We start from the raw sequence: 10988 nt of genomic DNA, 5'->3' as shown, positions 1-10988 counted from the left end.
TTGGCCTACCTCGACCTCTTCTCGAACCCGCCATGGCCAACCTCTCACACCTCCTAACAGAAGCATTAATGCTTCTTATCTTAACGTGCCCGAACCATCTCAGCCTCGACCTCGCATCTTGTCCTCCATGGAGAACGCTCCCACTTTGTCCCAAATAACTTCATAGCAAAATGGCCTAAGGGCCACCTAAACTTGCAACCATTTGTCATCCCGGTATATAAACTTACATATTTCCCAATTGAGCACCTTTACTTGATGAACTGAGTACTAATAAACACGTTTGACCGTTAACTATGCTTACACGACAACAATATAGTTGATGTGGCCAAAATGCATGCAAATCACGTTAATTAGGTGCGTGAATGAATGAATCTGATTAAAAAATTATAAAAATAAAAAAAGAAAGATAAAATCAAGGAAAAAAATAAAGAAAACTGTCCCCTATTTAATTTTCCTGTTCCTGTTCCTAGCTTCCTCTCCCCTCCCTCCCTTATGTTTTCCCACACCCTCAAACTCCTCCACAATCAGAAAATTATATCGATTTGGTTATTGCTCGTCTCTTCGTTTTTCTTTTCTTAATTTTGGTGGCAAAGAGTATTGAAATTGGAATGGTGGCGTGTCATATCTGTTTGGTCTATTGTTAGTGGTTTTGTTGAAGAAGAGGTCACGAAGATAAAGTGGTAAGGAAGGTGTCAGGCCGGTGGCAAAATTCTGAAGCAATGACGTATTGGGATTCTTTGTATGGTTGCCATTTTTACCGGCGACAATCTCACCGGTGTAATTTTAGGGGTCTTTTCGAGAGTGTTATAATCATTTTTAGGCTAATTTTTTTATTAAAGTTTGATTAGAATTTGAAGGATCAACTTTGGATGCTTACAATTGAAAATGGTAAATTTACTGTGAAAAATGATGGCTTAGTATCATCCTAGATGAAGAGAATTAATGGGAAATAAAACTTTTGTGAGTAAATTAATTTTTTACAAGGTGGGACCCATAAATTACACATGGCAATTAGAAGAGGATACGTATGTGACACATTATTTGTATCATAGCGCTTGAGGGCCACACACAATCATATGTGTTTATCAGTGTGCAAATATATGAGTTAAGGTGTTAAAATGGGAAAAGTGTAAGTTTATATATCGGGATGACAAACAACTACAAGTTTAAGTAACCCTTATGTCATTTCGTCTTACTTCATTCCTAATTTTATCTCTTTTGGTGCACCCACTCATCAATCTCAACATCCTTATTTCTGCTACTTTTATCTTCTACACATAAGAGTTCTTGACTGGCCAACACTCAGCCCTATATAACAGGGTTGGTCGAACCACCACTCTATAAATTTTTTCTTAAGTCTTGGCGGCACATTCTTATCACGTGGAACGCCGAATGCGAGCCTCAATTTCATCCATCCCGCTCCAATACGATGTGTGGCATCCTCGTCAATCTCTCTGTTACATTGGATAATAGGCCCGAGATACTTGAAACTATCTCTCTTGAGGATAACTTGAATATCAAATTTCACATCCACGTCTGCTTCATGAGTCTTGTCACTGAATTTACACTCCTAGTATTCTGTTTTGGTCATGCTCAACTTGAAACCTTTAGACGGACTCCAAACCTCTAATCTTGCGTTAATCCCGCCTCGCGTCGCGTCGATCAACACTATATTATCGACAAATAACATGCACCATGTCACCTCCCCTTGGATGTGCCGCGTCAACACGTCCATCGCCGAAGCAAATAAAAACGGACTAAGAGCCGATCCATGGTGTAACCCCATCACAACTGGGAAGTGTTTTGAGTCACCTCCCATAGTCCTCACTCGAGTCTTAGTACCATCATACATATCCTTAATCACCCTAGTGTATGCTATCGGAACACCATTAACCTCCAAACACCTCCACATAACCTCAACTTCATCGTATGCTTTATCAAGGTCAATGGACACCATATGCAAGTCCTTCTTCCTTTCTCTATATTGCTCCACTAATCTCTTCACCAGATGAATAACTTCCATAATCGAACGTCCCGGTATGAATCTGAACTGGTTCTCGGAAATAGAAAAAAAAAAATCTTGCAAAGATCTGAAATACCAAAAAAATAGAAAAAAAGAAAAAGAAAGATCCGAAATACGACAATGGGTTCGATCGGTCCAATCCATAGCCGGGTCAGACTAAACTATCTTTTCAATAATATCCGACGGAACTTTCATCAAAAAACTATTTACGCCACACGAAAAACGCGCAAACTCATACCTTGTTTTTTGTATTAGAAGTTAGAACACACAACATAAAACGATGCATTTTTCTACAGGAAATTGAACAGGAAAAAGAAGAGGAAAAAATGGCAAGTAGCAGTACTTGTAGACCCATAATTAATGCAAAATTAAATGTTGTTAATCGATTTGTGACACCAAAAGGTATACAATTGATCCTTCAAGGGAACCGTGGATTAAAGCAAAAAGTCAGAATTTTTGTTGTAAGAGCATCAGCAGTTGATAGTTCATCTAACTTTGTTGAACGCATGGAAAAAGCCTGGTTGATTTCCAAGGTATTTTTTAGCATTTTTTTCTTTACCTATTTATATTACTTTTGTGTTTTGTTTATCTGTTCATGTTGTCAATTCAATTAAGTGATCAGTCAGTCAACTGTATAAATAAGGGTGTGGCCTAGCGAAGCTGAACAGACCATGTAAGATTACGGTTAATGCTGAAATTGATATACTACCTTTAACAACCATAAAAGATAGGGTTCTAGTCTAAATAGAGGTTAAAAAAAAAATCTTAAGTGATTTCTCAGCAGCATATGTCTAAGCATTGGTGGATAGAGTTACACGTTGCTTGTGCTGTGGGAGTTAGTAGGTACTCGGTGCTTTAGTTTTTTTTTTTTTTTTAGAAGGTAACAATTTGTATATTAATATAAAGACTTCACTAAAATTGTGAAGTCACCCATAATTACAGTGTGAGTGTCCATACAAAACTAAACAAAAAAAGGACACTGTTCACCCTTGTTCTTCTTACAATGAATCTAGGGCATCTAAGATGGATTCATGATCCTCTAAAAGTTTTCTTTTACACCAAAAATAAAAAAGAGCTACAAATTTCATCTTTATCTTCTGGATGTTGTTGAACTTTTCTTCAAAGCATCTTTGGTTTCTCTCTTCCCATACTGTCCATGATATACAAGCTGGGACAATTCTCCATCTCTCTTTGTCTATCGAAAGTGCTCCCTCTTTATTCCAGCTAGCTAGAATATCAAGGATTCCTCCCGGCATTGCCCATGAGATTCCCCTTAGACTAATGAAAATCCTCCATATCTGAATAGTGAATTTGCAATGCAAAAAAAGATGGTTGATTGTCTCTGCCTGTTCCCCACATAAGTAACACCTAGAGCACAGTTGGAATCCTCTTTTTGTTAGGTTGTCTTGTGTTAGGACTGCATCTTTTGCCAATAACCATGTGAAGCAAGCGACCTTGTATGGAATTTTGACTTTCCATATCATCTTCCATGGCCAACATCCGATTTGATTGTTAGAAAGGTTGTATTCTTTGTATGCACTACTAACTGAGAACTTTCCCTGCCCATTCCCTTGCCACATGATAAGGTCTTGATTTGCATTGATTCTAGAGAACTGTTCCAAGACCCTATAGAACTCAATGAGTCTGTCAATCTCCCAAACGTTTAACATTCTCCTGAAGGTGAAGTTCCATCCCTGGGCTGTCCAAACCTCTGCTAAAACTGCTTGTTATTGCTGATTCAGTTCATGAATGTCAGGGAAGAGACCCTTCAAGGTTCCTTGTCCTAGCCAGTTATCATTCCACAAAGATACTTTACTTCCGCTTCCTACTTTGAACTTTGATTTGTTAATCACTTTTGGCCAAAGTTTTCTAATTGATCTCCATGAGCTGACACCATATGGACTTCTCACTGGCTTGGTTGTCCAGTTACCTTCTATTCCATACTTCTCCTTGATGGCCTCTATCCACAATGTTTGATCTTCTGCCGCCAGTTTCCATAGCCACTTCATCATTAAACATTGGTTCTGCACTTTTAAATTTTTGATTCCTAGACTCCCTGCCCTTTTGCTGGTAGTCAGATCATTCGACCTCACCAGATGAAACTTCTTTTTCTCACTGTTGCCTTCCCACAGAAAGTTCCTTCTCATAGCATCAATTTTCTTCACTACATAAACTGGAACTGGGAACAAGGACATTAAGTATGTAGGCATTGCATCAAGCACTGAGTTGATCAAAGTCAATCTTCCCCCCCATGGACAGGTATTGATTTTTCCAGTTTGCTAGTTTCTTCTCACATTTCTCCAGCACATTATTCCATATGCCTTTTGCCTTACTTTTTGCACCCAAAGGCATCCCCAGATATACAGTTGGCAGCTCCCCTACTTTCCCACCCAGAATGTTTGCTAAGCTTTGGATTTCTGGCACCTCATTAACCGGGTAGATGGAACTTTTCTGCCAGTTAATATGTAGCCCAGATATTGCTTCAAATAGAATGAAAATCACCCTCACTATCTTTACCTGTTCTCTTTCAGCTTCACAAAACACTAAGGTATCATCATCATACTGCAGGTGTGATATCCTCATGTTGCTATTAGCTCTGCTACTCACTTTGAAGCCTCTAATCCATTCATTTGTTTGGGCTATCTTTACCAGGTCGTTTAGTCCTTCCATGGCAATAATGAATAGAAAAGGAGAGAGAGGATCCTCTTGTCTTAGCCCCCTCTGAGATTGAAAAAAATCCGTTTGGGCCCCATTGATCAGGATTGAGAAGCTTACTGTTGAAATACAATATCTTATCCAACCAATCCACCTTCCTCCAAAGCCCATCCTTCCTAGAGTATTAAGAAGGAATTCCCAGTTCAAATGGTCATATGCTTTCTCAATGTCCAGCTTGCATAGCATCCCCGGCTCTTTGGTTGTTTTCCTTGTGTCTATGCATTCATTAGCTATTAGAACTGCATCCATGATTTGTCTGCCCCTGATGAATGCCATTTGTTGTGAGTCCACCAGTTTGTTGATCACCTTTTTGAGTCTCTCAATTAGTAACTTTGAAATGATCTTGTATACACGGCCTATTAGACTGATAGGCCTGAAATCTCTTAATTCTTTGGCCCCCACCTTCTTAGGAATTAGTGCCACAAAGGTGGCATTCATGCTTTTTTCAAAAACTCCCTGGCTATGGAAGTTCTGGACTGCTGCTACCACATCATCCTTGACTACCTCCCAACACTTGTTGAAGAAAGCCATTGAGAACCCATCAGGTCCAGGTGCTTTGTCACTTGCACATGCCCTCACACTGTCCCAGATTTCCTGTTCCGGGACAGTGTGAGGCTAGCTTGTATCGACACCGTGTTATCAAAAAGATTAATCTATCAACTATGCCCTCAATCCTAAGGTAGTTGAGAGTGGCTATGTGAACTCCGTTATGCTTCTCCTACGTGAGCTTAGCCAGTTTCAATTCTCCGTTATGCTTGTTATTGGCTAAACAATTTGTACTGTATAGACATGTTAACCTAGGGATGTGATCGTTTATGAGGTACTTCTTAGGTTATTATTCTAGTATCATAAATCCTAGCATGATGATTCTCGTTTTTTAAGAACATATGTATAGTTTCTGTTTTTACTTTGATGGTGATTATTGATATAGGTTATTTTTGGACTGATCTTGATTAATAGGACTTAACATTAGGGCTGGGCATAATTTGGTAAATACCGAATTACCGTACCGAAACCAAAAATTTTGGTATTTGGTTTAAGTTTTAAAAAAAATTGGTATTAGGTATGGTATTTGGTATTTTTAGATAAAATACCGAAATACCGATACCGTACCGAAATATATATATATATATATATATATATATATATATATATATATATATATATATATATATATTACACAAAACACATATTATCAATTATAACATAAATATAAAAAATCTAAAATTTTACTTTCCTTTATTCTCAAAGTTCATCAATTAACTCTAAACAAGTAACAAGGCCCCGTTTGGCCATAAGTTTTGTCAAAATAAATTTGAGATTTATTTTCAAAACTCATGTTTGGCCATAAATTTTGCTCATATTTTGGCCAAATCCCAAATCAAAAATTTCAAATTCCAAAATCAGCTATTGAGCTGAATTTGGGCCAAAATCCCAAAACTTGGGAATTATATACATGTTTTTTCAAAATAAAGTTGGAAAATATGTTTTGAAAACGTATGTCCAAACACATTTTCATCTTCAAACCAAACTTCACCCAAATCAGATTTTTCAAAATAAATTTGGGATCTATGGCCAAACGCTAGCTAAGACATTTCTAATGATCAAATATTCTTTTATGTACAATTTTCTCTATTTCGGTCGATATTTGCTAGTTTTGGACAAAATTTTTGTCAACAAACATTTTCAGTTTTGTATTTTTGAGTACTTTAATTAAGAATATTAGAGTGTATGGCTCTATGCACTAGTTAGTATTCAAACCGAAGTTACCGAACCGAATAAACCGAAGCCGAAAGGAGAAAACCGAACCATACCGAATTTAATTAGGTACGGTATTGTTATAGGATTTTAAGAAACCGAATACCGAACCGAAATGTCTAAATACCGTACCGTACCGACCGACGAACGCCCCTACTTAACATTGTGATACTGTAAAAGAGAACTGAGGTGTTACCTATATGTGGCTATGATGCTGAAGTGAGGAAAGGGTCATGTAAATATATGCTTCAGGTACCTTATATTAAGCTTAGAACTACAGAGCTATATATCAAAGAGGAAAAATGATGAAGAAGATGTGGAGTGCTAAAAACTATATGAGTTCGAGGGGAGGTACAATAACTTAATAGTTATTGTTACTATTCTTCTTATTTCAGAAGTAAGATTATTCATATTAACAGGAACCACGGTTGTTCGGAAGAACTGCACTTGTCAAAAGGGTAAGATATAAGAGAAGCAGAAGAACAACACAACCTCAATGTAGTGTTCAGGGCCCAACCTGCATAAAGAAAGGCAGCGGGAAGAGGTCCAATAACTTTTTCCCACAGAGTGCTTAATTAGAGATGAGGAAATAAAGCTTTTTGGTGTTACCTCTGAAATATATTTATTGCAGTTTGGTTGTAGTTGAGTCAGTGAGGTGAAAAGAAAAAGGATACCCCCTGTATCTTTTTTCACCTCTTCATGGAACTTGCTGTATTCTGGTTAGTAGTTAAAACTAGGGGTGTGCATTCGAATCGGTTTATCGATAAATCGAATCGGTTATTTGTTATCGAAATCGAAATCGAAAAAATCGAAACCTTATTGAAACGATAACGATAAGCATATGTACAAATCGATAATCGATAAGTAATTATCGATAAGGGTCAAAATCGAATCGATAAATCGAATGCACACTCCTAGACTGTAGACACTTGTTAAATGAGCAATTACCTATTTGTGTAGATTAATATAACATACAGAATGTATATATATTCCGCTACTATTTTGAAAGCGGCTATACAATATTATTTTCCCTAATCTATACCCTTTCCTTTACCCTAAGTCCCTTACCCTATTATTTCCTCTACCACATTTAAGGAATGATCATATTTAAAGATCAAGGGAATGAAGTTCAAATTAATGGAAAACAAAATTAGCCGTAATGATGTGTTTTTTTTTTTTATTTTTTTTTTTATATACCGTTGGAGTGTTGGTGGCATACATTTGATCCCTTACTTTAGTTTTGTTGCATGTGCTTGTTGACACAATTTTTATATTATAAATGGTGTTCGTCTTATTTTAGCTTCTTTTTGTCCATATTAGTTAGGCGCGTTTATAGCGATATACTTTCCGTGGAATCCCGCAAATTTTCTTATTGGTGTAATCGATAACCGAATTGATAAGCCCCCAAAATCGATAAATCGAAATCGAAACCTTATTGAAACGATAACGATAAGCATATGTACAAATCGATAATTGATAAGCAATTATCGATAAGGGTCAAAATCGAATCGATAAATCGAATGCACACATCTAGTTAAAACGAAGTTCATATTGTATAAGTAGAAAGAGGCATGATGATGCACTTTCTGGGATATCCTCAGAAGTAGAATCCTCTTTCGAACAATAGTGAAAAGCATGGCTTTTATTACCGTACTTCCAGAAGCACAACCTCTGCCAAGGAAAGGAGTGTGACTTCTTTCAAAAAGAGAAGAGTGCACCAAGAATAGCATGATCTCGATCTCAAAAAGAGAAGAGTGCACCAAGAATAGCATGATCTCGATCTCATAAAGAAAAGGCAATCCCCTTCCAGTATCTATATTGTTAAAATGCAGGAGAAACTTTTATTTTTGATCGGTAATAATGAAGGGAAACTTTTTTTTTTTTTTTGAATGTAAGTAATAATGAAGGGAAACTTAATCACATCAAGAGAAGAGAACACCTGTTGCAGTAAAGTGGTGCATGGACCTCATGGAGCTAGCGATTGGAAGCACATGAAAGAACATTGAGATGCTTTCTTTACTATGACCAAGTTGAAGGCGGGAAATAGAAGAATTTATTTTTGGCATGATTTGTATGGATAAGTCTACACCTTTAAAAGATCAATTTTCAGATCTTTACGAATTTTCTGAAGATGCTAACACTACCATTGATGAGTGTTGGAATGAATTATGGTGGAACATTAGATTTAGAAGAGATTATAACGATTGCGAGATTTAGAAGGTGGCACAATTGTTTGGCACATTGGGATGCCCTGAAGAGTTAACTGAATCTAATACATTTGTTTGTCCTGCTAGCAGAAAAGCTATTTTCTCCGTTAATAGCTGCTACAGAAGCTTGGTAGCCTTTTCAATTAACAGAGAAGTGTAACCATGGCGAAAGATTTGGAAAACAAAGACTCCATATAAGGTAGCATGTTTCTGCTGGGACTGGGAGGCTGCTCATGATGCTACTTTATCTCATCAAAATCTGATGAAGAGGGGTATGAATATGTAGTAGGTGTCAGATGTGTGAGAGGGATGTGGAAACAACACAACACCTTTCATGTATTGTCCAGTGAGTGTATAGCCCTGGAGCTTATTTCTCAACATTCTGGGATCGTTGGGTGATGCCTGTTTCCATAAGGCATATTTAAAAGGCATGAGATAGCGCACCTCATTTTTTTACCTATGGACCATGTAAGAAACCCTTTTGGTTTCTCTCTCTCTGTCTCTCCGTTTTAAGTACCTTTTCGTTCTCAACTTTGTTGAACACACAAATCCAGCTAGGGCGTGCCCCTGCTTGCTACAAGTGTCGATGACCTTAACTTTGATTTGTCAAGCTAGGTCCACGATAGACAGATTTATGCAACATTGGAGGTTAGGTGGTCTAGGAAAAGTTTCTAGTTGAAACATGTGTGCATGTATAAGTTGAGTGCCTTGTGGTCAAACATAAATGTTCAGAAGGTTGGGCTACTTGTGCATGGTATAGTGTGAATAAGAGCATTGATCAATGTCATTGTGGTGATATTTTAGAAATTCTATGATATGCTATATCCTTGAAGAATATATGGTTCAGTTTCTGGATATGAAAAGGTAGCAACATCTTCTTTTTTAAATGAAAAAAAGATAGTTTATTGATAAGTGGAGATCCACTGGTCTCTAATCTACTCATTAACCCAAATCGTTCTCTTCTGCCTTGTTTACATATCTGAGTGCAATGCTAAGGTTTCATGTATTTCTTCATCAAAAAAAGGCTTCATGTATTTGTAATGGGGCTTCGCTTCATATTGATATTGCGTCTATTTTTCTCTCTTCCTGGATGTATTCAGCAACCCAGGCCAATTGTATGCTCTACGTGCGACTCAAATGGCCATGTGGAATGCAAGTGGTGCAGTGGTACTGGTTTCTTTATACTTGGTGACAATATGCTCTGTCAAGTGCCATCTCGAAACACAAGCTGTGTCATCTGCTGTGGAAAGGTAATTGCCCTAAGCCTATGTTATTCGAAGTTATATGTATTCCAGATTCCAATAGGATTGCTTGTGTTGCAATAGATTTAGTTTTCTACATGTGTTAGATTAGATGCAATCTAAGAGAGCTAATTCTGTGCTTTTTTTAGGGTTCTGTATGCTGCACTGACTGTAAAGGAACAGGCCATCGCGCAAAGTGGTTGGGAGAGCCTCCTATTCCCAAGCCTCCTATTACCGAAGAGTAATTTTTCAACTGATCTCTTGAATTGGTAATCAATGTTCAGAATGCTACTGAATGTAGCTTATTACTTGTATTCAATATTGAAAATATTGTTTCTATCTCAGTAGAATTATTTTTTTCATCAGTTTCAGGATACCGTCTATGTATGAAAAAGAATTTCCTTTTTTTTTGGGGGGGGGGGGGGGGTTGGGGGGTGGGGGGTTGGGGGCTGAAAGCAATCAAGAGGGGAGAAAACTAGAGCATTATGCAGAGTGTTTGCCGTATGAAATGTTTAGGGATAATTATTTTAGACCTTCCCTTTTTCTTTATAGTTTCAAATTGTGTCACATAATTTTTTATATTTTCCTTTTTGCTTAAGAGAGAACTATATTAAACTTTAAACAAGGTTCTCACAAACAACTTTTTGACTTTCATATATAGTCGATTGATTCTAAAGAGAAGATTTTATTCTTTAGATTCACTATTCAGAGGGTATTGGCTAGTTGAATTGACCATAACTGAGACTTCGTGGGGAGTAGTTTGTAAACTAATTATCCCTTTTTAGTGATTGTGTTCGTCCATATGCTCTCCTCTCGGCTGCATTCAAAGTACACAGATATTAGTAGAACATCATTCATCAGTCCGTTCTTGAATTCTCATTTCAAAACGTGTAACAATATTAATTTGAGTTTTATTTATAATAACCTGCTTCAAAATTGGATGTCTAAGTTACTTGGGTTATCTACTTTGCAGCTAAACATGCATTCAAGATCTAAAAAAGTTTTAATCATTTTTAATTATTTCAATGTCTAACTAATTTATTT

At 37.0% G+C, this 10988-nt stretch overlaps 1 protein-coding gene across 1 annotated transcript; it reads left to right on the top strand.

Annotated features, from left to right (window-relative positions):
- Positions 1 to 2199: 2199 nt before the first annotated feature.
- LOC109207286 (chaperone protein DnaJ) lies at positions 2200 to 10315 on the top strand. Its single transcript, XM_019370174.1, has 3 exons — positions 2200 to 2556; positions 9804 to 9953; positions 10094 to 10315. The coding sequence occupies exons 1-3, from the start codon at positions 2350 to 2352 to the stop codon at positions 10187 to 10189; spliced, it is 453 nt and encodes a 150-aa protein (XP_019225719.1). The 5' UTR covers positions 2200 to 2349; the 3' UTR covers positions 10190 to 10315.
- The last annotated feature ends 673 nt before the right edge of the window (positions 10316 to 10988 follow it).

The sequence above is a fragment of the Nicotiana attenuata genome, unplaced genomic scaffold (assembly GCF_001879085.1).
Source record: "Nicotiana attenuata strain UT unplaced genomic scaffold, NIATTr2, whole genome shotgun sequence".
Taxonomy (NCBI): domain Eukaryota; kingdom Viridiplantae; phylum Streptophyta; class Magnoliopsida; order Solanales; family Solanaceae; genus Nicotiana; species Nicotiana attenuata.
This window is presented reverse-complemented; position numbering and strand designations above follow the sequence as displayed.